At 42.3% G+C, this 25,895-nt stretch overlaps 2 protein-coding genes across 5 annotated transcripts in view; both read right to left on the minus strand.

Moving 5' to 3' along the window:
* Positions 1–567: 567 nt before the first annotated feature.
* LOC124152168 (DNA primase large subunit-like) lies at positions 568–6,593 on the minus strand. The gene is made up of 5 exons (XM_046524985.2): positions 6,265–6,593; positions 5,593–6,082; positions 5,079–5,237; positions 3,566–3,781; positions 568–2,484 (listed from the first exon to the last, which is right to left on the minus strand). Exons 1-5 carry the CDS (start codon positions 6,477–6,479, stop codon positions 1,336–1,338), a joined length of 2,229 nt encoding a protein of 742 aa, XP_046380941.2. The 5' UTR covers positions 6,480–6,593; the 3' UTR covers positions 568–1,335.
* Positions 6,594–8,894: 2,301 nt separating this feature from the next.
* Positions 8,895–25,895, minus strand: part of LOC124152167 — a 61,912-nt gene continuing 44,911 nt past the window's right edge. For 3 of the 4 annotated variants that reach the window (XM_046524982.2, XM_046524983.2, XM_048382034.1), the window contains 17 exons: positions 23,936–24,137; positions 23,300–23,397; positions 22,932–23,067; positions 22,404–22,532; positions 22,165–22,275; positions 21,027–22,037; positions 20,852–20,915; positions 20,697–20,732; positions 20,321–20,378; positions 19,580–19,950; positions 19,058–19,185; positions 18,545–18,694; positions 18,036–18,214; positions 17,755–17,845; positions 14,865–14,948; positions 14,517–14,618; positions 8,895–10,696 (listed from right to left, as the gene is read on the minus strand). In XM_046524982.2, coding sequence (XP_046380938.2) covers positions 10,532–10,696; positions 14,517–14,618; positions 14,865–14,948; positions 17,755–17,845; positions 18,036–18,214; positions 18,545–18,694; positions 19,058–19,185; positions 19,580–19,950; positions 20,321–20,378; positions 20,697–20,732; positions 20,852–20,915; positions 21,027–22,037; positions 22,165–22,275; positions 22,404–22,532; positions 22,932–23,067; positions 23,300–23,397; positions 23,936–24,137 — 3,115 coding nt within the window. In that variant the 3' untranslated portion in view covers positions 8,895–10,531. The remainder of the gene's footprint in view (positions 10,697–14,516; positions 14,619–14,864; positions 14,949–17,754; positions 17,846–18,035; positions 18,215–18,544; positions 18,695–19,057; positions 19,186–19,579; positions 19,951–20,320; positions 20,379–20,696; positions 20,733–20,851; positions 20,916–21,026; positions 22,038–22,164; positions 22,276–22,403; positions 22,533–22,931; positions 23,068–23,299; positions 23,398–23,935; positions 24,138–25,895) is intronic. The other variant, XM_046524984.2, reaches the window with a different exon arrangement.

A 25,895-nucleotide genomic window follows, 5' to 3' on the forward strand; every position in this document is an offset into this window, starting at 1 on the left:
TGTAAAACCTTGTGATTACAGACTCACTGGTTCTTTGATTATGCGGTGATCAACTAGTTGTATAACCTCGTGGTTACAGACTCACTGGTTCTTTGATCATGTGGTGATCAACTAGTTGTATAACCTCGTGGTTACAGACTCACTGGTTCTTTGATCATGTAGTGATCAAATAGTTGTATAACCTTGTGGTTACAGACTCACTGGTTCTTTGATCATGTGGTTATCAACTAGTTGTATAACCTCATGGTTAGACTCACTGGTTCTTTGATCATGTGGTGATCAACTAGTTGTATAACCTCATGGTTAGACTCACTGGTTCTTTGATCATGTGGTGATCAACTAGTTGTATAACCTTGTGATTACAGACTCACTGGTTCTTTGATTATGCGGTGATCAACTAGTTGTATAACTATGTTAGTATTAGTACCTGTGGTTGTTGCACGGACAACTTATATAATATGTCCCCTGAACTATAATGATGACCACATAGTTAACAGGCCACTACAAAACTGCTGCTAGACAGCGACCTTCATAACTATTTGAAGGAGGAAACAAAAATCTAAAATGTACATGTCTGTTATTTAATTCTTTTTTTTCCACAAAATATAGGTAAACCTACCCTTTGTACAAACCCCAAAGCCTGCTCCAACATAAGGCATGGCCTATATGTTCTACACTCATTGTAGACAATTAATACATAGTCTGATGTGCACAACGAGGTATGCTAATACCACATATTCATATTGTATACACTGACCTAACAAGGTCATGGGAGTTTACTTCTAACAAGAACATGGTCTAAAACACTCGTTGAGAAACAATGTTTGAACACTTTAAGGTTTCCATTTAATTTCATTTTTCAGTATTTGGTACTTCAAAAAGCATCATATGAAGTTTTAAAATAAGTATGTTGTTCCTTAACATGTTAAAACAAGGTAAAAGGTTCATATTACAAGAAATAAACATTTTAAAACAAAATTATGATTACAAATTGAAAACTTAATTCATTGATTCTTTTGTCAATGGACAGACAAGTTTTTGCTTAAATACTATTTTAAGGACCACATATGTTCACGTCAAAACAGTTCAGTATAGAGATAGAGATAGCTATTTCTTATTCTTAAGTCCTCTGGAAGGGAGTTTTTGGTAATCATTCTGTAATTTTGGCCTTAGAAATATTGTTTCCAATGAACAACTATTTATTTTGTTGTGGCCTAACACGGAAAATCAATTCATTTCATTGACCATGTTCATTATTCCTGCTTTTCAAACATTAAATTGTTCGTTCCTGCCACTAAAATGTAACATTATCCATATTACTGATGTTAAACATGATTACTGACATTCTTTGACCCTGGATTTCAACCCTTCTACCAGCTCCTTAAAACAAGTGTAAAAGTCCACAGGTTTGTGAATATGAAAGTCACTGAGATGCTGCAATCTCACTCTAGCTCTATCCAGTCTCCCCAGCTGAGTGTTACTCCCAGTCTGTGACGGACAAACATCATGCTGAAAACAGCTCACAGTGTCTACACCAGCCACTGTAATGGGTGGCACAGGAGGGTTTGCAGCAGACGGCGCACAGCTACCACAATTCATGATGTCTCCTGCTACAGTTACAGGTGTGTCAGCACTACAGACATGATCTTGTAACAGCTTATGTTCAAAACCATGTTCATGTTCCAGTGGCACTGATGGCCTACTGGTGGTGGGGGTTGTTGAAATGGTCACGAGAGAGTTATGAAAGCTTGTCTCTGATTGGGTTGTCTGCCTCAAGTTTTTAACTTGTTCTTCACGGCTTAATTTCTTTTGGCACAACACCCAACTGTCTGACCCTGACTGAGCCCCATCTGTGACACTCTCAGCAACATCATCACTGCTTGTGACACATACAACGCTAGTCTCCATCACAGCTCTGTCGCCCTGCACGGCCAGCTTCCCTCTCTCATACCACAACACTTGCTTCTTGACACGCTCTGATCGGATGGACAGACTTCTCTTCGCACCTCTGTGTTTTGTATGAACACTGACCAGTATGACCTCACCATCCTCCCCATCTGTCTCGATATCGTCACACACGACACCATCCTGTCCCTCTACCTCGCTGTCATCACACATGTCACCATCCTGTCCAGGCACCTTTATTCTGTACAAACCTTCATTTCCCGATGTCTTCTGCAAGTGTCCACAGTCACCAACATGATATTCCCTGTGTCTGTTTAGTATCTGATGGGCAGGAGGTTGACATCCTTGCATCTGCCTGTCTCTCCTTCCAGCAATACCCTGCTGGTCCAAGTAGGCCTCAGCCCGGTGCCTGAGATACACAGCACAGGCTCCACATGGATCATCAGAGGATTTCAGGTGTAGAATCACTGCTTGGTCTGCCTCCAGAATGCCAGCATTGGTCAGGAGGTTACCAAGGTGATGGTTGTCAAAATGCACCAATGGGCATCCTCCTTGCTCTGCTGGACCAAGTTGGCGTCTCTGTAAAATACAATGCAAACATTCAACCTCATTTGTGTTCTGTGTTACTTCATTGTGATGATCAAGATCCATTTCTAAACCACAATCAAACTAAAACCAGCTAAAAAGCTGATTTGTGTTTGTCACACGATCTCATGCATTGAGTCAGGCAAGTCAGGCATGTGCTTTCTCCAACCCTGACACCACTACAGTATGGAACACCACCTGTACTACAGCACTGCAGTACAAAAACAATCAACTTGAAACAGCAACAACTAATCACTAAATATTTAAATGTAACACCAATGAACCCATTCATATTCAATATTCAAAATTTCAATTTCAGATATAACACAGTAAACATATTGTAGTTTTTATTATTCCTGTTGCCAAAGCAACATAATTATGAAACACCCCTGTTACTATTTATTTCATAGCACAATGAACAAGGTTGTCAGCTTCATCTTCCTGAGGCAAGGGCGTCAACTGACTATAAAAGTCCAGTTTCCACCCTTGCTGAACTCTGCTGGAATTCTGGTGTTACATTTTGGCTGGACCAGAGGTCTATACATAGTCCAATCAAAATCATGTAATGAACTAGACATCCAGTTTGTAAACAACATGCATTACAATGTGCAGATTTCGGTCGACTGTAGGATCATGTGTACAGCAACTGGGTGTCGAAAGATATTTTCCATATCTTTCATGTTTTTAATCAAGATGCTCAAGTGATATGATACACTTCGCATATGTAAGACCTGTTTTATTACAATATAGATCTTGGTTATTGATCAGATTGTCTTGACTGGGCGCCACCATTTTGTTTGAAACAACTGCAAGTGATATGAGAGATGGTCAATAGGGGGACATAAAAAGGATAAAATCATAACACTATTAACAGCCACTGGTGGTGCTACAATCAAACCTGGAAATTCAAGCCTAGTTCGGCAAGGGTGGAAACTGGACTCTTAGTTTATGCCCTTGGCTTGGGAAGATGGCTATTTTCGCTTCTCCGACATATGGGGGATGTCAGATTCTTACTTTGAAGTTGCAGTTTAAAAGCAACCATGTTTGTGGGGGATCTATCTTCTTTCCGTCTCACCTGAAGTGAAGCACAGCAGTGTCCGCGGTAGTTGCGACGAGCACCCTCCAGGCCGTACAGGTGTCTGATGCTGTATGTATATCTGCACTCATCAGCCTGCCAGCTGTGGAGACCCGTCCCGGGGACATGACTTGGCTGTGAGTACTCCTGCTTCCACAACTTGATGGCCTGGTGCACAGGCATCCCCACCTCCTTCAGGAACAGGCTGTACTGGACCTACACAACATGGGGAGGGGATGGTTATGCCAGTCTGCAACATCACACATAGTTACCCACAGAAAATAATGGAATGATGTCTATTCCTATACAGGTTGACACACATTCATGTTTGGATTCTGTGAGCAGTATGTGGTAAACATCATGCTAGATATCTGTGATGAGTAGTCAGGCCTGGGTGAGACAAACTTGTCACTGATCACCATCAGCATCCTCCACACCCTGAGATAATGAAGACAGCCAAGCCAGGTCACCCTGAAATAATGAAGACAGCCAAGCCAGGTCACCCTTAGATAATGAAGACACACAAAGCAAGGTAACCCTGACACATAGAGAAAACCTTTTAACATTTTTCTTCCCCACCAAACTCACATAATTTTATTGCCCATGATAACCTACAGGTGAAGAAAAACGCCATGTATCTTCCCTTCTGTCTTTACTTGATGAGATACACCATTGCACATGTCTTACTAAACATTCATGCCTCTTTTGTCATTAAGTAACCATGGTAATGTGATCAGATGTTATTGTTAGTAAGTCTGCTTCACACTAGTATATTTAATAATGTGAACCCTAGTCCTTGTACTTAACTTGAAATAATTAAATTTGTCAGGTCTGACAACAATCAGCATGAGTCCATATACACATGATATAAGAAGTTTGTGACAGGAAACTGCATATTCATCAGTGCTTGACATTACAAAAATGTGTCCTTGCTGGAAAAAGTCTCGTCAAACACATCTTTTTACAGTTAAAATAAAATATAAAATAACTCCTGTCACCATTGTATATTGTGGTCAATAATAAACCAGAGCCAATTTCACAATTCAGGGGCAGAATAGGTGGCCATTACCATGAATACTGCGTTCTTGTTTAGTTTAGAAAAGAGACAACTAAGATGTGGATCATGTGGTCACAGTGTGAGCTGCTGCAGCGTTTTAAGGCACTCTCTGTGTTGTAACCACCAATCTCACCAATCTCATTCTCATTCAGACACGACCCGTAATGGGATGTCCTCAGATATTGTTTATGCGGTAGCAAGAACTGAGGTCTGATTTTACTGAGATTGCCATCCGGCCTGGCATAAACACCTTAAAAACATAAATCTATCAATAATTCAACTTCAAGACCAACCTTACTGATATCTCAGCAGTGAGCAAAACAAGGTTAACACTAAATGTTGGATAATATTTACACAAAGCATTTCCCCATGCAATACTGATTCCCAGTGGTGGTCTACTGATGAAAGATGTGCCATTGTTTCAACAGTGGCAATGATTCTACAGAGATCCCATACCCTGTCATTGTGTTTGAGTCGGTGGTTTGTTCGCAGTGCTTTGTGAAGGCTGGACATACAGAGAGGAAACATGTACTCCGACTGGTCCACTTGATCATGTGACAAACAGGACAGATTGTTCCAGTTCAGTGAAATGGGAACTTTTGCTCTGTAAATAGACTAGTAGAACCTTCATTCAATTAATGTCCACATCAAATTTGTATCAATCAAACTATATATTCAGTTAAAAGTGTTGAATAATGTGTTGATCTATGAAACAAATTAACTCACAAACTGCTCCCTGAAAAGTCCATGAACATACAATTTCCACTGGAAAACTGCTTTACAATGTCTAATGATAAATATTAAAATGTTACAATAATCAAATGATGTTTCTTCATCAGCAGATTCTTTTTCTCAGGCTTAGGAAAATGTTGTGAACTCTATTATTTGTTGTCACTGTAATCAAATACCCTGTATAAACTCAAGGGTATCAATTCACGATACTGTTTCGGTCTGTATTGGCCAACTGTACCTTCAACATCTTTGCACATCTCTTCATCCTGACATCCTGCAGTGCAGCTCTTCTTGCCTTGCTTGCTTGTTTCAAGGTTAGTTGTAATACTGACCTGAACACTCCAGTCAACACTTCATCGAGGTTGTCATAATGCACCATTGCCATTCCCCTGTGCAACACAACATTTCTGTTGGTAACAAGGGAGGTAACGGCTTGGAAGGGCACCTGAAAGTACTGAACATTCCTCCCGGTCATGTACTGGTTGGCAGCATTCTGCCATGTTCCTGCCGACTGTTTGATCGCCTGGAGAATACTTACAACATGATGGATGTCTGCTTCATTGTATGTTGCTGCACATGGTTTTTCAGTGGTTTGGACATGTTTTGTTGTCGATTTTAAAAGCCTGTAAATTTCTTTTTCTGTAAGACAGGAAAATCGAAACTGGAACAGCTGAGTTTCTGCTTGCAAGAAAAAATCTGTGGTTTCTTGATCAGCAACAAATAGAAGTCTGAAATGGAAGGAAACTAATGTTGAGTGACACGTACACAGACCATGATCACGTGTCACTTGGCCCATGTTGGCCAGCTGGGCTTGCTTGGAAGGATCATGTGTTTGTAACAAAAATCTTTTCACAATTATATTAAAACTAAATTAATACGTGACCAAGTAAACCATCAAATGTTATGATACCTTAATATAAAATGTGAAATATTATCCTTCTGTGTTCCCTCTATCAAACAGTCGGAGTCGGCTACTGTCTGAAGGTTGTTAGCGATATCAACAAGTCGAAGGCGATCTCCTCCTGCCTGGTGAATTTTTAGTAAGAACTCCAATCGATTCACAGCAAACGTATGCAGTTTCTGCAGTGAAACATGGCCAGTCGTTGGTCGTAAGTAGAACGCCATGTGTGTCAATGACAAAATAGCGGTTTATCAAACATCTGTGCTTGAAATGTCCCATTTTGTTTTCACACTGTATCGAAGACAACTCCCACAAGTGAAGTTGTATTTGCCGCTTTCTATGACTTCCGGTTGATAGTAAAAAGTCCGGACTTTATTTTCTAAAACCGGACTACCCGGAACCGGACCAACAAATCAGTGAAAATGCTACAGCAGATGATCATGGTGCAGTTAACTGACAAGATCATTGGAACATTAATTTTTCCTGGGTAAAGGTATAAATTGGGGTTATATCAATTCATTATAGTCTAGTCATTTCTTAATGTTTAAATCATTCACAAGATGTTTCTTATGAAATATTTATATTGGTTTGTGCCTTTGCACATTTTTGTTGGTGACTGACCAACTGAGTGCATAGATACAGGTGTCACATTGATGGTAGAGATGGTTGATTGATCACAACAAGGTCACATCAGGGCCAATGCATTTGAGATGTGTGTGTTTCTTGTATCATTGAACATACTAGATGGCATTTAACCTTGAAATGTCACCATCATCAAGGTTTGACATCATGTATTAATGTGCAAACAGTGCGAATAAATCCATGGTTTGGATGCAGAAAATACATAACCTCAGTCCTGGGAAACACCAAAGATTAAACACTCTACATTATATTCATTAAAATGCATTTACAGTATTTGCCATATAAAGAGCCTCTGACCAACTTCTTCACCAATATGTAATCTTCATAAGTGCCCTACTCAGACCAAAAGTTCAATGACAGTCCATATTTTCTTGTATATTAGATTTTTAACTGAAAACAGGGTATATTGTTGCCAAGCAACTACTATTGAAAAGTTTTAGTTTCATCAAAGTTTGTTGACCGCCACTCAATCTCTAATCGATATTAAATTTAATCTGTTGTGAATGCTTTTAACAGACTCCCCCTTCTGTTACTTTCCTAAGAGCCCAGGTTGCTTATTAAGGTAACTATAGTAAGTGTGTTGTGAAAGGTCCCAATCTCCTTATTAACACATTTAGTAGTTGTGATGGAATGTGGTCCAATTAACTGCATGAAAGTCAGAAATCTGTGACATTAAGCCACGATGGTCAGGGAGAATAGGTGGAAGGATGACTATGTACTGTAAACATGACTCCTTAGCGTATCTTAGGCTTCCGTTCCACCCACATTGAAACTGAGACGAAAAACAACCATGTTCACCCAGCAGTGAATGGCTACCCAGTAGGATCAGATGCCTCTGATGGTAATGCGACTGTCAGCCTTCTGGCACTGCACACATAATGTAGCACCTTGTGGCACCATGAGCATTCACTTGCTGTATGGACTTGCACATAATAAATGGAATTATTATATTTTTTAAACAAGGTAAGTTATACTATGTAAGTTATAGTGTTATGTCATTATGTAGTATGGCAAGACCTTTGTACCTCTCATCAGGACTCTTAAAATTACTGGGGATCCTCTGGTCTGTTATGTTTAAGAGTCCAACCAAAACCCTCCATCTTAAATATTGTACATTAAAATATGGTGTAATTTGTTTGTTGACTTCTTCATGTTTTATCCATGAGAGGGAGGCCAAAGCACCAAGATTTGCTGTCGAACTGTTAGTTTCAGGCTCCTCTGACAGTAGGTTTGAATCAAGACTTATCCTGATTGAGATCCTTGGTTTGTCAACACCAAACACATGCTTTTAGGTTTCATCAAAGTGGTAAACTTCTACGACTGTCCCTTGTGACTTGTTGTTTGTTGTTTAACACTACACTCAGCAGTATTCCAGCTATATGACAGCAATCTGTAAATAATCAAGTCTCCACCAGACAATCAAGTGATTGACATCATGACCATAGGTAACCGCAATTGGGATACGATGACATGCATCAACAAGGTCAGTGAGCCTGAACACCCGATCCCATCAGTCGCCTCTTACGACAAGCATAGTCGCCTTTCACTACTACATTAAGCCAGCTCCCTGTCATGTAACTGAAATAGTGTTCAAATCAAACTCGTGCAAATGTAATGGAAATGAGAACAGCTGAGAGAATCTACAAAAGTTGAAAGATTTGAATCCAAGTTGCACCTGGTTGGTACGTAAGTATGCTACATGATCTGATGAGTTCCTACACAGTGGTAAACCAGTAGGACCTGCAGCTGTCACTCGGGGGCCTCCCTCCCATTACACCATGATACAACTGACACACTGTTCAAGGTGGTGTCCACCTCACTCCAACATAAAGAAATGTTTGTTTCCTCAAGGAACAAACTGGCTTATATGAACACCACCACAGAGAAGCTTGTAGCATTAGCTGTGTATTGTCTGTTGCTTTGCCATTCAATCTGTGATGATACATGGATGAAACAGTCCTTCCTCCAGTCCGTTTTCATGACAACAGACAAACAAAAACTTTGTTTGCATTTATTATCACAAAATAGTAAAATATACAGTTCTTCTGAATATTGTACAAAACTCACTTATGCCTTATAAATGAAATGAGTTGAATGTATTGCACATGAAAGATGTACGGCATGCTATGATACCTTGTGCGCAACACAACACAGAGACAGATTGACTGCTACGGGGAGATGCTGCCCATCTGCTTACACAGAAGCAATAGAAACACTGACATGAGTCCTTAGGCACAGAGGAACATGTTCCATACGCAAGTGTTCCCAACAAGATCATGGTAGCAAATTGATTGTGTTGTATCTTCTTTTCACCTTTAACATGAATATCTAGTTTTTGTGTAGATAAAATTCCTGCTAGAAATTGATATGTACAAGGTAAAACAATCTATTGGAGATTTGAACATAAATTGTTCTACAAAAACTAAAAACCTGAATTAAAGTTGGTAATTTGGTCCAAGTTGTATGAGAAAGTGAAAATCAGATTGTGCTCTATTCCTGGAAAGTGACATGATGCTGTAAGTGCAGCTGAAGTTATCCTTAAAGAAAGCATAGTGAACATGCAGTGGCAATAAGAGGAAGTGCTCAGAATAGATGCTTTCATCTATGAAACCAGTTTTAAACTTGACAACTGTAATACAATTAAGAATCTTCTGGTCCTCGTTCCAGAAAGCAATCTTAGCGATTTAATGATTGTAAGTCTATGTTAAAGTAGGGAGTTAAGATCACCTAAGCGATAAGATAGCTTTGTGGAACAGGGTCCAGATGGATTAAACTGTGTAACTGTTATAGGCTTCTCCACCTGAACTATTAGACATTTGTATATCAGTCAGACTGTGTTTGTTTGAGGTCACTGTCGATAGTCTCAAACAAACACCTTCACTGTTTCGAACATTCACAGGAAATAAACAGACAATGAAAAATAAAAGCTATTGTCAAACATAACAACTAAAACTTTCATCTAAAATGTATCCTTACTGATTCAAGTCTGCTAAAATTAATAATACTATCACAAATTAAAATGCAACATTTCTAGTTCATTTATTAAAATCATACCTACAATATCTTAACAGATTGATCATAAAAAAACATAACAGTTCCTTGCAGATTTTATCTATTCTTCATGACTTGTAATATAAGAAATTCAGCACCGATGTCACAGCGATGAGGGTTAGCATCGGACTCCCTATGTATTTCAAACTCGAGATAATATTGATAGCTGCTCTAGAAAAGTAGGTCACATGACTTCACTTTTTCAAATAGGATAAATACATTCAACTGAAAGCGCAAAAACACCTAAAACACTATATATCCCTGGATGATATAACCGCCTTCTGATACATGTATGTCATTATTGTATATACATAGCCCTGATTAGCAGACACACACACACGCACACACACACTCTCCCTGCCACACAGTACCTTCTACACATCTATGGTATAAACAATGACTGATGAAGAGAGGGCATGACCATGATATATACATCAACAATTGAAGGCAGGGCAACACACACAATATATACAATGACAGATGAAAAGAGGGCAACACACACAATATATACACCAACAGTCAAGGGAATGACACACACGATATATACAATGGCAACTAAACACAGCTAGGTAGCCTAGCAAGTTTAAGTACAATATTCAGAGTCATCATCTTTCTTGTAGGCAGATGGAAATCGGTCCATGTATTTTTTAATGTAGTCTTTTGCCTTGGCCTTGACATTCTCATTGACTTCGAGGTCTTCCACGTGACGACAATGTTTCAGCTCTTTCGCCATTACGTGATGTGTCAGCTGAAATGAGATTTTGGTATGATAAGCTTCAGTACATTTCAGCCAGAGTGAATAATGATCTTGAATTTATAATGCTGTTGGTCCCACTGAAAGAAATTATCAGTGTAGCAGGAAATGAATCTTCGTGTGAATGTGGTTTTATGTCACAAGATAATTTCAGCTGTATCGCAACTGCCTGTACTTTTATCTAGACCTAACAAACAAGTGACTCCAAGCGTGAGTAACGATCAGGGTCATCATGACCGCCCATTCCATCTCGGCCAACACTTATAATAACATAGGTTGTGGGGGAACAATTCTACCATGCATTACCCATGGTGAGACAAATCTACTAAAACTCACTTAACACTTTTCTGAATTTATTCATGAATGTGTGAAATATTGCAAGTGTACCCGAGATGTGCTGTTATTCATGTACGCCACGCCACGCCACGCCACGCCACGCCACCGAAGGTTGACTGTGCAATGTGTGTACCGAGGGTTGACTGGGCAATGTGTGTATCGAGGGTTCACTGGGCAATGTGTGTACCGAAGGTTGACAGAGGGTTGACTGGGCAATGTGTGTACCGAGGGTTGACTGGGCAATGTGTGTACCGAGGGTTGACTGGGCAATGTGTGTACCGAAGGTTGACTGGGCAATGTGTGTACCGAGGGTTGACTGTGCAATGTGTGTACCGAGGGTTGACTGTGCAATGTGAGTACCGAGGGTTGACTGGGCAATGTGTGTACCGAGGGTTGACTGTGCAATGTGTGTACCGAGGGTTGACTGTGCAATGTGTGTAACGAGGGTTGACTGGGCAATGTGTGTACCGAGGGTTGACTTGGCAATGTGTGTACCGAGGGTTGAGCGAGGGTTGACTGGGCAATGTGTGTACCGAGGGTTGACCGAGGGTTGACTGGGCAATGTGAGTACCGAGGGTTGACCGAGGGTTGACTGTGCAATGTGTGTACCGAGGGTTGACTGTGCAATGTGTGTACCGAGGGTTGACTGGGCAATGTGTGTACTGAGGGTTGACTGGGCAATGTGTGTACCGAGGGTTGACTGGGCAATGTGTGTACCGAGGGTTGCCTGGGCAATGTAAGTACCGAGGGTTGACAGGGCAATGTGTGTACTGAAGGTTGACTGGGCAATGTGTGTACCGAAGGTTGACCGAGGGTTGACTGTGCAATGTGTGTACCGAGGGTTGACTGTGCAATGTGTGTACCGAGGGTTGACTGTGCAATGTGTGTACCGAGGGTTGACTGTGCAATGTGAGTACCGAGGGTTGACTGGGCAATGTGTGTACCGAGGGTTGACTGTGCAATGTGTGTACCGAGGGTTGACTGTGCAATGTGTGTACCGAGGTTTGACTGGGCAATGTGTGTACCGAGGGTTGACTGGGCAATGTGTGTACCGAGGGTTGACCGAGGGTTGACTGGGCAATGTGTGTACCGAGGGTTGACCGAGGGTTGACTGGGCAATGTGAGTACCGAGGGTTGACCGAGGGTTGACTGTGCAATGTGTGTACCGAGGGTTGACTGTGCAATGTGTGTACCGAGGGTTGACTGGGCAATGTGTGTACTGAGGGTTGACTGGGCAATGTGTGTACCGAGGGTTGACTGGGCAATGTGTGTACCGAGGGTTGCCTGGGCAATGTGAGTACCGAGGGTTGACAGGGCAATGTGTGTACTGAAGGTTGACTGGGCAATGTGTGTACCGAAGGTTGACCGAGGGTTGACTGTGCAATGTGTGTACCGAGGGTTGACTGTGCAATGTGTGTACCGAGGGTTGACTGTGCAATGTGTGTACCGAGGGTTGACTGTGCAATGTGAGTACCGAGGGTTGACTGGGCAATGTGTGTACCGAGGGTTGACTGTGCAATGTGTGTACCGAGGGTTGACTGTGCAATGTGTGTACCGAGGTTTGACTGGGCAATGTGTGTACCGAGGGTTGACTGGGCAATGTGTGTACCGAGGGTTGACCGAGGGTTGACTGGGCAATGTGTGTACCGAGGGTTGACCGAGGGTTGACTGGGCAATGTGAGTACCGAGGGTTGACCGAGGGTTGACTGTGCAATGTGTGTACCGAGGGTTGACTGTGCAATGTGTGTACCGAGGGTTGACTGGGCAATGTGTGTACTGAGGGTTGACTGGGCAATGTGTGTACCGAGGGTTGACTGGGCAATGTGTGTACCGAGGGTTGCCTGGGCAATGTGTGTACCGAGGGTTGACCGAGGGTTGACTGGGCAATGTGAGTACCGAGGGTTGACAGGGCAATGTGTGTACCGAAGGTTGACTGGGCAATGTGTGTACCGAAGGTTGACCGAGGGTTGACTGTGCAATGTGTGTACCGAGGGTTGACTGTGCAATGTGTGTACCGAGGGTTGACTGGGCAATGTGTGTACCGAAGGTTGACCGAGGGTTGACTGTGCAATGTGTGTACCGAAGGTTGACTGGGCAATGTGTGTACCGAAGGTTGACCGAGGGTTGACTGGGCAATGTGTGTACCGAAGGTTGACCGAGGGTTGACTGGGCAATGTGTGTACCGAAGGTTGACTGGGCAATGTGTGTACTGAAGGTTGACTGGGCAATGTGTGTACCAAAGGTTGACCGAGGGTTGACTGGGCAATGTGTGTACCGAAGGTTGACTGGGCAATGTGTGTACCGAGGGTTGACTGGGCAATGTGTGTACCGAGGGTTGACGGGGCAATGGTGTACCGAGGGTTGACTGGGCAATGTGTGTACTGAAGGCGTACTGGGCAATGTGTGTACCGAGGGTTGACTGGGCAATGTGTGTACCGAGGGTTGACTGGGCAATGTTTTTCCGAAGGTTGACTGTGCAATGTGTGTACCGAGGGTTGACTGTGCAATGTGTGTACCGAGTGTACTGAGGGTTGACTGGGCAATGTGTGTACCGAGGGTTGACTGGGCAATGTGTGTACTGAAGGCGTACTGGGCAATGTGTGTACCGAGGGTTGACTGGGCAATGTGTGTACCGAGGGTTGACTGGGCAATGTTTTTTCCGAAGGTTGATTGTGCAATGTGTGTACCGAGGGTTGACTGTGCAATGTGTGTACCGAGTGTACTGAGGGTTGACTGGGCAATGTGTGTACCGAGGGTTGACTGGGCAATGTGTGTACCGAGGGTTGACTGGGCAATGTGTGTACCGAGGGTTGACTGGGCAATGTGTGTACTGAAGGCGTACTGGGCAATGTGTGTGTACCAAAGGTGAACTGGGCAATGTGTGTACCGAGGGTTGACTGGGCAATGTGTGTACTGAAGGCGTACTGGGCAATGTGTGTGTACCAAAGGTGAACTGGGCAATGTGTGTGTACCAAAGGTGAACTGAGCAATGTGTGTGTACCAAAGGTGAACTGAGCAATGTGTGTGTACTGAAGGTGAACTGAGCAATGTGTGTGTACCAAAGGTGAACTGAGCAATGTGTGTGTACCAAAGGTGAACTGAGCAATGTGTGTGTACCAAAGGTGAACTGGGCAATGTGTGTGTACCAAAGTAGACTGGGCAATGTGTGTGTACCAAAGGTGAACTGAGCAATGTGTGTGTACCAAAGGTGAACTGAGCAATGTGTGTGTACTGAAGGTGAACTGAGCAATGTGTACTGAAGGTGAACTGAGCAATGTGTGTGTACTGAAGGCGTACTGGGCAATGTGTGTGTACTGAAGGCGTACTGGGCAATGTGTGTGTACCAAAGGTGAACTGAGCAATGTGTGTGTACTGAAGGTGTACTGGGCAATGTGTGTGTACTGAAGGTGTACTGGGCAATGGGTGTGTATGAAGGGGTACTGCAATGAATGGGTTGTATTTCTGTAGTCCTCCTCACCTTCCTAGCCAGGTGCTTGAAGTCATCGGTTGAGCAGATTCTCCCTGCCTTGCAGTCTGGCTTGCGGTAAGGGTTGAGGCAGCTCACAATCAGCTGTGACATCTAGGAACAGCACAATCATGTATTACAACCAGCCATAGAGAGGTAGGTCTTTGGTGAAAGCTGACACCAGTTATCATCAAATGAAGTACATTCTAATGGTAGATGCCCTGTATTATTCTTGACACATCATAACAACATCTCACTGAAGTCTTTGTAAAGGTACACCTGTCAGCAGCTGCACGTGTTCGTGTATTGTGACAAACAAACAGTATCATGACTTACAGCAAGAAATAAAACAATTAATACCTTTTGTCTGAACTGGTCTTTGATCTTCTTGGCCACCTCACTGGACGTGTCAGCTGCGGCCGTGGTTGTCTTCTTTTTGGACGTCTGAATCAATAGAAAGCACAACGTAGCAACCATGAATAGGTGTACCCATCCATGACAGGTTCATTGACCCAGGCACTGAACACACACTAAATCATAACTGAGCTTCCATGTGCTGGTTCAAGACTCTGAACAGACACTGAACAGACACTAAATCATATCTGTGCTTCTATGTGTGGTTCCAGACACTAAATAGACACTAAATTATAATTGTGCTACATGCTGGTTTCAGACACTGAACAGATATTAAATAATAGGTGTGATGATACCTGACACTACATAGACACTTAATCGCCACTGTGCTGATATGTGCTGGTTCCAGACACTAAATCATTTCCGACAGTTCCAGACAATACATAGACACTAAATCATTGGTGTGGCGATACCCAACAGTTCCAGACAATACATAGACACTAAACCATTGGTGTGGCGATACCCAACAGTTCCAGACAATACATAGACACTAAATCATTGGTGTGGCGATACCCGACAGTTCCAGACAATACATAGACACTAAATCATTGGTGTGGCGATACCAGACAGTTCCAGACAATACATAGACACTAAATCATTGGTGTGGCGATACCCAACAGTTCCAGACAATACATAGACACTAAATCATTGGTGTGGCGATACCCGACAGTTCCAGACAATACATAGACACTAAATCATTGGTGTGGCGATACCCGACAGTTCCAGACAATACATAGACACTAAATCATTGGTGTGGCGATACCCAACAGTTCCAGACAATACATAGACACTAAATCATTGGTGTGGCGATACCAAACAGTTCCAGACATTACATAGACACTAAATCATTGGTGTGGCGATACCCAACAGTTCCAGACAATACATAGACACTAAACCATTGGTGTGGCGATACCCTACAGTTCCAGACAATACATAGACACTAAATCATTGGTGTGGCGATACCCGACAGTTCCAGACAATACATAGACACTAAATCATTGGTGTGGCGATACCTAACAGTTCCAGACAATACATAGACACTAAATCATTGGTGTGGCGATACCCTACAGTTCCAGACAATACATAGACACTAAATCATTGGTGTGGCGATACCCGACAGTTCCAGACAATACATAGACACTAAATCATTGGTGTGGCGATACCCAACAGTTCCAGACAATACATAGACACTAAATCATTGGTGTGGCGATACCAAACAGTTCCAGACATTACATAGACACTAAATCATTGGTGTGGCGATACCCAACAGTTCCAGACAATACATAGACACTTAATCATTGGTGTGGCGATACCCGACAGTTCCAGACAATACATAGACACTAAATCATTGGTGTGGCGATACCCAACAGTTCCAGACAATACATAGACACTAAACCATTGGTGTGGCGATACCTTACAGTTCCAGACAATACATAGACACTAAACCATTGGTGTGGCGATACCCAACAGTTCCAGACAATACATAGACACTAAACCATTGGTGTGGCGATACCTTACAGTTCCAGACAATACATAGACACTAAACCATTGGTGTGGCGATACCCAACAGTTCCAGACAATACATAGACACTAAATCATTGGTGTGGCGATACCCAACAGTTCCAGACAATACATAGACACTAAACCATTGGTGTGGCGATACCCAACAGTTCCAGACAATACATAGACACTAAATCATTGGTGTGGCGATACCCAACAGTTCCAGACAATACATAGACACTAAACCATTGGTGTGGCGATACCCAACAGTTCCAGACAATACATAGACACTAAATCATTGGTGTGGCGATACCCAACAGTTACAGACAATACATAGACACTAAATCATTGGTGTGGCAATACCCGACAGTTCCAGACAATACATAGACACTAAATCATTGGTGTGGCGATACCCAACAGTTCCAGACAATACATAGACACTAAATCATTGGTGTGGCGATACCCGACAGTTCCAGACAATACATAGACACTAAATCATTGGTGTGGCGATACCCAACAGTTCCAGACAATACATAGACACTAAATCATTAGTGTGGCCATACCCAACAGTTCCAGACAATACATAGACACTAAATCATTAGTGTGGCAATACCCGACAGTTCCAGACAATACATAGACACTAAATCATTGGTGTGGCGATACCCGAAAGTTCCAGACAATACATAGACACTAAATCATTGGTGTGGCGATACCCAACAGTTCCAGACAATACATAGACACTAAATCATTAGTGTGGCAATACCCGACAGTTCCAGACAATACATAGACACTAAATCATTGGTGTGGCGATACCCAATAGTTCCAGACAATACATAGACACTAAATCATTGGTGTGGCGATACCCAACAGTTCCAGACAATACATAGACACTAAATCATTGGTGTGGCGATACCCAACAGTTCCAGACAATACATAGACACTAAACCATTGGTGTGGCGATACCCGACAGTTCCAGACAATACATAGACACTAAATCATTGGTGTGGCGATACCCGAAAGTTCCAGACAATACATAGACACTAAATCATTAGTGTGGCGATACCCAACAGTTCCAGACAATACATAGACACTAAACCATTGGTGTGGCGATACCCGACAGTTCCAGACAATACATAGACACTAAATCATTGGTGTGGCGATACCCGAAAGTTCCAGACAATACATAGACACTAAACCATTGGTGTGGCAATACCTGACACTACACAGACACTAAATCATAAACTGCTGATACGTGCTGGTTCCAGACACTAAATAGACATTGAGTCAATGTGAGTGAAAGAGGGAGAGCAGTAAGTGAGGAGGAAGAGTCAATTACCTTCACTTCAGGTTCTTTCTCTGCTGGAGAGTCAACTTCCATGTTGTCTTCAGGCACCAGATCCCATGTTGGTGGATCCCACTGGGTTTGTCTGAAGGAGGAGTAAGTGCTCTTAGAAGCTAGTAACATACACCTGCAGGGCCAGCCTGTGTTTCACAAGATAGGGCACTTAACTTTCGAGTATGAATACTTAAGTGAACATTATCAATGCACATTCCATCCCTTTCACAGGCTTCATGAAAACAAATCTGTTTTGATACTTCAATAATTAAGGTACTCACTTTGTTTTTGAATGGTAGTAGTAGACGTTGCCCTCCTTGTCAGTGGCTGACTTCCATAGCGGGGGCAGGCCAGAGCTGTTCTTGGATGGAGGTGGTGGAGGGTCCTCTTCATCCTTCTGGGTCTGAGTCAGCGAGACCAGGTTCTGTTGGAGACTCAGCAGCTGTTGTAGCTGCTGCACCTGCAATATGAACAGTCAGTAGCAGTCACCTGAAGGACATGAAGGTCATAGACACAGTGACTGTTACACTGAGGCCAGCACTATTGCAGCCATATCATTGTAGCCTTACATACTTGCATTTGGACCAGTGGTGTTTTGTATCAATAACAATATAGTTGTCATGGGGGGTCTATTCTGTCCTTCCGCCACTGGGTCGATGCTGGGACCTACCTGCTCTACCACCATTTTAGGGTCAGCCACTGGGACAATGCTTGGCTGCACTGCTGTGCTGGGACCTATCTGCTGTGCCACCACATTAGGGTCTGCCACTGGGACAACGCTGGGACCTACCTGCTGTGCCACAACATTAGGGTCCGCCACTGGGACGATGCTTGGCTGTACAGCTGTGCTGGGTGTGCTAGCGTAGAAGACCTGCTGGGCCTGGATGGTTTGGTCGGTGACTGAAGCAACGCTGGACTGGGCAATCACACCAGCTGTAGCCTGCAACAAAACAATAAGCTTCGATATGAAATACTGCTAATTGCAACATATTGCTGACTGGAGATAATAAATATTCCCAGATTTTCAGTGTAGCTATTCATGATACTTATACACTGATAATAGGCTTGAGCCTCTGTCAGGTTTGGGGTAACCATCCTGGGCACACTAGCACAAAGCAATCTTAGCTCTAAGTCGAATGTAACTCCCATACTCTAACATAGACTAAGATAGTCATAGCGCCAAGATCGTACTGTGCAAGTGGGCCCTGGTGTAGAATACAGAAATTGACGCTATTGCTGTTTAGGGGGACATATATATTGCTTGATATTTTGTGGGAAACACTGCCTGCTTCTACATCCTCACCTGGTACTGCTGCTGTTGATACATCACCTGGGGTTGGCTGGGGTCTGCGTACTGCTGTGCCTGGCTGGGGTCCATCATGTTGGGGTAGTTGAGTACCGAAGCCACCCCCTCCATCCCAGGGTAATGACCTGTCAGCATACAATCCACAGTGAAGACTACATTACTGGTCAAACAAGATCTCACACTTACACACAGCTGCACAGCTATACACAAGACAAAAGTGGCACAGTATTTCATTTCTATTGACATAACTGACAATGACACAAAACAAATGATACTTGAAAAAGCTGCAGACAGTTGAAAATGAAGCTGAGCAGTGAAAATTATTGTGAAAATTGTAAGCTACGTCAATCCAGTATGTCCTATGTATGACCAGCAAACAAGTAAGCTTACAATGATGCAGTGGGTCATTGACATGTACAAACAAGACACGGTAAACAAAACTCCAACACAAGTCACAAGCCATCTCAAACTTCAGCCAGCCAGCAGCATATGCTTCCATGCATGCCAACACACACACACCTGCTTGGCTGGACCCAGTGTCAAGGTCGGCCATGTGACCTGCTGGAGGTGTTGTCTTGGTAACACTACCTGGTGGCATAGAGGGATCTTGTGTATATTGAAAGCTGGGATCCTGAGGTTGGAAGCTGGGGTCTTGTGGGAAACTGGGGTCTTGTGGGAAATTGGGGTCTTGCTCCTGCTGATAATACTGGGCCAGGTTAGGGTCATATCTTGGGTCGTAGTTGGGATTCTCTGCATATCTGGCTTGCAAGTACTCTTCCTGCTGTCGCCGTATCTCAGCATTCATCTCATCCTGAGCCCGGACTTGAGCCTCAAACAGCTGGCGCCTCTCCTCCTTGGTCATCTCTGGGGGAGTTGGCAGCAATGGCTTCCTGGAATGACACATCAACATGTGATCAGTGGAGAGAGTGAGTGAGGAGATGAGGGAGTGTCAATAGATCCTATAGAGTGAGGGGTTCATTGCTACTTTGACAGCAGTCAGTTTTAATGTTTAATGAGTAAGAGCTCAAGGCAGATGAGCACTGTGGCTTCTATACTGAAGTAATGTGACACAAAACTAGACTGCATCTGGAATTGAAGTCCACAATCAGATGAGGACGGCAAGAACATGTTTGTACAGGACGAGATAAGCAGAAGTAACTCATGGGCTACAATCCTTGCCCACCATACTTCACTGGGCATTCAAAAAATGATTTATATGAAGGTTTTTGATTGTGTTAAAACAACCATAAAAACACTTACCTGCTCCTGTAGGGGCTTGAGGTGTCATCTCGCCTCCGCTTACGCTTGGAGGGTGGCGCTAAATCAAGGAAAAGAAACATGATCATTGATTACTGTTTGTCAAAATAAACAAGAGAGAACAGGAAACTGGTCAAATGTTTGATGGCCATCAACTTTCTTAACTGACTACTTTAGCATTCTATTGAACATGACCTGTGTTCACGTTAACACATCTGATGTCTATACATTCAATGTAATAACTTACTTAATACTAATCAAATTAAAAGTTATCATCCAGAAACAGCTGACAACAGACAGATGGCCACAATCAAATCAGCTATACTGATAACTGTAATATAAAAAGACAAAGTAAGCAGTAAGTTACATATCAACTCACCTGATTTTCTATTTGACCGCTCAGTATACTGAACATCTGAAAAAACAAAAGACTATGATTTCAACCCAGTACATTAAACCAAGACTTCTCTACCTCATCAACTTCTCTTATCATAGTACATGCGTCATGTATCACCTGATTTCACCAGTTCTCACCTAGCTCTTTTTCTGTCCTCTTCCTCTCCTCATCTCTTTCCTTCTTAGGGATCTTGAAAAGCTCCTGCAAATACATTCATGTTGCCTTTAGTGACAGTCCTTCAAAGTACAAAACAAGCATAAGCAAGAGAATCTTAAATATTAATTTGAATCTTGAAGCATATTTATGCATCACCTTCAGGCCGCTCCACTGTTCCAAAAGCTCAATGGCCAGGATAGACAGACTTTTCTTCTCATCTCCCTCAAGTGCCTCACTCTGGATCTCCGCTGCCTCACTCTGGGCCTGCACCACCTCACTCTGGATGTCAGCAGCCTCATTTTGGGTTTCAGCTGCCTCATTCTGAGTCTCAACTGCTCTATTCTCGGTCTCTGCAGCTTCACTCTCAAGTTTGCTAGACGATGCATCAACCTTGACCTTGCTGTCACTGTCCGTGCTTGACTTTGAGGAGCTGTCACTGTCTGTGCTTGACTTGCTGTTGTCTTCACTGGGACTAATGACCATGTCTTTCCTATCACTCTCTAAAGGTTCAGATTCTTTTTCATCTCCCTCAGTATTTCCTTTCGCCTCATCAGTTTCCATCTTGTCTTCAGATATGTCCGTAGCACTGCTCTCTGCTTCAATAGAGATATTGACTTTGTCCTTCTCATCACTTCCCTGAGAACTATCTGCAGCATCAACCACAGCTGCCTCCTTCCCTGTTGCCTCAGCATCTTGCGGAGGTGACACAATCTTGGATTTTTCAGTTTCCCCACCTGCTTCTTTACCTTCAGATGAAAAGTCCACATACCCATCCGAATATGATATTTCTTTGAAAGAAATGTCCAAGAAGCTTCCAGTAGCTCCTGAAGAATCCGACCCAGACTCTGTCGCTGCTGTAGACTCCGGCTGAGTGGAAGTGATCTTGCTGGAATCAGAGATGTCACTATCTGAACTGGTGGCCTCATCAGCAAAGGTCACCTTCTTTTTCTTGTGCTTGTCCTTGCTATCTTTGGTGGATGCCAGGATAGAAACAGGTATTGAGGTAGTGGATGGGAGGGGGAGAACATCACTGTTGGTGTTAGAGTCTGCCTCAGACTTCACTGGCGTCGACTCCAACTCTGCTAGCTGACTCACAACAGTCAAAATCTTGCTCTCCTTTAAAACTGTTTTATTGTTGATGGGCAAGGACTTCAATGTGAACAATATCTGGAAAAAAAAAGAACCACATAAACAGTGTAAATATATTACCTGCACTTCTACACAATCTGAATTCATGAACACATGCACTACATTCAGGAAAACGAAAGCCAACATTTGTGTTGAAAACACCCACCAGGAACTTGAGCTCCTCATCCTCCTGAGACGAGTCAGCCATCCAGCTCCACAGCAGAGGCAAGCCATGGTAGTCAAGGAACAGTCTCAGACATGCTGGCTCCTGGGTGTCCTGCCACAAGCAAACATTCATTTGAACACAACCTGTCACATCAGTAACTTGTTTCAATATAACTGAACACATACTAGATGGTCACTGATTCATTATTACTGATGCTTCAGCGATGAAGATGTTCTCACCTGGAGTATCCTGAGGATGACCTTGCGGTGCTCACACTCCTCGACCTTGACCATGAGCCGACACAGGGACAGCACATGGTCCTTGTTCTTCAGGCCCTGTTGCTGCATGCGCTCCAACTCCTCCTCCAGCTGCAACCAGACACACATCATCAAACCCAGGAACATATCTGGCTATTGACAGAACACACACACCTTCTTTCTAGCCAAGAAACACCCCTGTCTATTGAACCAGGCCGACACACTATCTTACTAACCCAGAAACACTTCTGTCTCTTGACAGAACACACACACACACCATCTTACTTACCCAGGTATATGTCTGTCTATTGACACAAAGCAACCCTCAAATAGACCGGCTTATGAGGCTTACAGTGGACGAGCCTTTCCATCACTCCTAAGACAACTAAAGCAGGCAAACCCAAACTCTCCAGACTTTTACTTGGGTCAGTTTGCTACAACTGATCAGAATTCTCAAGTCTGCACAAACACTGAATAGTTCTCTAGTATTTGTAATTTGTGTTCACTTACTGATTCATCTTCAAACAATTCCTTCTTCTTCTTGTCAACAACCTTGTCCTTCTTCTTCTTCACAGGGGTTGCCTTGGTTGCACCGATGAACCCTCGGCAATTGTCAGACCCACAGTAACACTTCTGTGCATTCTCACTGAAATATACATGCAATATTCAAAGGTAAAACTACCTCCAGATTATTCAAGAATTAATTATTTATCAGTACCTGCTCAATGGATACCACTATTCTGTACTTGTTAGTATCACAACATAATGACACGTTTATACTTTTCCAGCAGAATTTACAGATGAATTAATGGCCATACCAACTAAGTTTAATGACAACCAATCCTTCAGGATGTGTAACTATCAAAGTTGAGTCTCACCCGTATCTCTCGAACTGGTAGTCAAAAGTCAGCTCCTCATCTGCTGCAATTGCCCGTCGAGTGAAGAACCCAATCCTCAGCTCACCATTCACCGTCCACTGTATTACACAGGACAAATAGACTCACATGATCCACTGCACACACATCTTGACTTAGTGGAGACAATGTTGTCTATGCTGACAAGTATGGGCCACAGAGGACCCTTTCAGACACATTAAATGATTAGTTTGCAGGTAGTCAATTATTGATGAAAGGGTTTGGGTAAGGCTAGTGGTAAAGTACAAAGGTCTGTCAGTCTATTCATGACTCACTATTCCAATTACATACACACTGAATGAAAGTTGTTCATCGCCACAGTCAGCATTATCCCTGCTGTATCATGTCGAGCTGTACATGAATTTAGACTGGGTCTGGCAAACCAGTGGTTGAACAACGATGTCGATAAAATTACACACACAATCAGCCAGATGATCATAACCAACTAACTGTCACACCAAGCATGGCGTTTGAGACCTATCTACACCAATCTCCTTACAGGCTTCTCAATAGTATTTATTGTCTGAGAGTCAGAGACAACACATAACCCTGCAAGCAGATTAACTACATCCTATACAAATGTAGCAGAGACATGCTCACCTTCTGCGTCTCACAGTTGGGGTCACAGCTGTGGTTGATGAACCTGGAGATGTTGCCCTTGTACGTGGCGTCTATCACCTCGTCTGCATTCAGGGCCATAAAGTAGAAGTGGGTGGTGCTGTTCTTAGCATACTGCTTGGTGCGGTTCTTGAACTGACGATAGTCCAGGACTTCACCCACATACTCCATCACAAAAGTGCTCCTGAAACATACACAATCATTAAAACCACTTGCAAACCAAACATAAATAGAGGATATTTCAAGTGTCAAGTGAAATATCAAGTTTCCCCTGAAAGAAACATGGTATTTAACAAGACACATGGAATATCCTATTTATCATATACTTCTTGTGTCGTTGTCGACTGAAATTTATTTTTCATTACAAATGTAAAAACCTTGAAATGTAAATTCTCCCTACCAACACACATGACGTTTCATCCCCCCATATAATTGCAACTTAAAAAATAGTTCCGAGTTCTCAAAATCTTAAAATATGTAAAAAAAAGTAATAAAAAATATTTGAGATCACTAAACTTTTTTATCATACATTTGGATATGATAATATTCAAAATCAGCTTCAACTAAAAATATTCTTGAAACCAACGAGACCGCTGTTGGAAGCGAAGGAATCCATGCTGGTCAAGTAAAACAATGACACTTTGCAAAATAAACAGTCTCGATTGATGAGTTCAATGAGAAATTTAGTTTATAACAAAACATTTTCAAGAAAATAACAAACCAGGTCAAGAAGCGATATTAACTCAATATTTGACTATCTGTTGTAATTTTGCCAAGGAAGCCAACAGTTTGTGTACGGGCCACACACTTACGATAAAGGCAGACAATTTGTGGGTAGGTAACTTTTGTATGACAACAGTTCTGTCAAAAGTGTTATGTTCACTGTAGTGAAATATCAAATGTTATGCTCACTGCAATAAAAATATCACTATCAACTTCAGAAAATGCATATCTTTCACACTCAAGCATAAAATAAAGATATCTATTTGACAAAATCTGCAGGTACATATATAACTACAGTAAACTGTGGTAAACTCAGAGGGACCACTAAATTTAGTTCGTAATTTTATAGTTCGTTATAAGCCTATACACAGCAAATGGACAGGACCAAAAAACATTTTGTTATATCCGTTTGTTTCTTATAAGCATGTTCGTTTTAAACATAGTTTACTGTAGTTGTAGTTTACTGTAGTTGATTGTTCAGTGACATTTTGTTACCTTTGGATGTTTATATGTTTCAGTTTGCTTTTGCAATATCTTTTCTCAACCAAAAACCCACAACAAAAATGTCCTTTTATTACAAAAAATGTTAAAAAGAAGATGTAAAACTGTTATGGTTTAATGAAATAAGGCTCGAGAAAAGATAACCTATAGTTTTAGTTCGTTCTTGATGTCAAAGCAGGAACCTTACAAGGTGGTGGTACTGATGCTCCAAGTTTGAGACAATAGCACTGTCAAATGTGTACTATACAGTGCACACTCCAGTGTTACAGGGGATCCTTTGGTCCAAAGGTTTTCTGCTACAGTATAGGAAACTAGGGACCCTCAAATCTTTACCTTTTAACATTATGGCAATGATAAGGACCTTTTGACTTTCATTTTGACTATTGACACTCAATACCAAACTAACAAAAGAGAATTATGAAAGCGAATATTCCAGTGATTTGCATAATTTATTAGATTCATAGCTCATTTAAATAACTTGACATGACACTGGGAACATGCCGAAGATTTTCCTGGCTCTCAGATGTATTACAACAAAGAACTTGTTATTTTTTTTCAAGCAATACTGTGCAATATAATTTATGTTTCCAAGCAACAGGCTTTAAAGGGAAGAGATTTCGAAAACAGTGATAACATATATATTAATAAATGGGGAATGGACTGCCTTGTTTATTGCTGTCACAGTAGAGTTAATAGTTATGAACAAGTTATCAAATCC

Source organism: Haliotis rufescens, unplaced genomic scaffold (genome assembly GCF_023055435.1).
Source record: "Haliotis rufescens isolate VD_foot unplaced genomic scaffold, xgHalRufe1.0.p SCAF_4, whole genome shotgun sequence".
NCBI classification, from domain to species: domain Eukaryota; kingdom Metazoa; phylum Mollusca; class Gastropoda; order Lepetellida; family Haliotidae; genus Haliotis; species Haliotis rufescens.

Excerpts from the sequence above, each read along its gene's own strand:
- LOC124152168 (XM_046524985.2), bottom strand. The coding sequence starts at position 6,479 with ATGGCGTTCTACTTACGACCAACGACTGGCCATGTTTCACTGCAGAAA. Across the intron at positions 5,238-5,592 it reads GATGTGCAAAGATGTTGAAG|TCTATTTACAGAGCAAAAGT; the intron begins GTACAGTTGGCC and ends AGGTTCTACTAG. Across the intron at positions 2,485-3,565 it reads ACTGCTGTGCTTCACTTCAG|AGACGCCAACTTGGTCCAGC; the intron begins GTGAGACGGAAA and ends TGTATTTTACAG.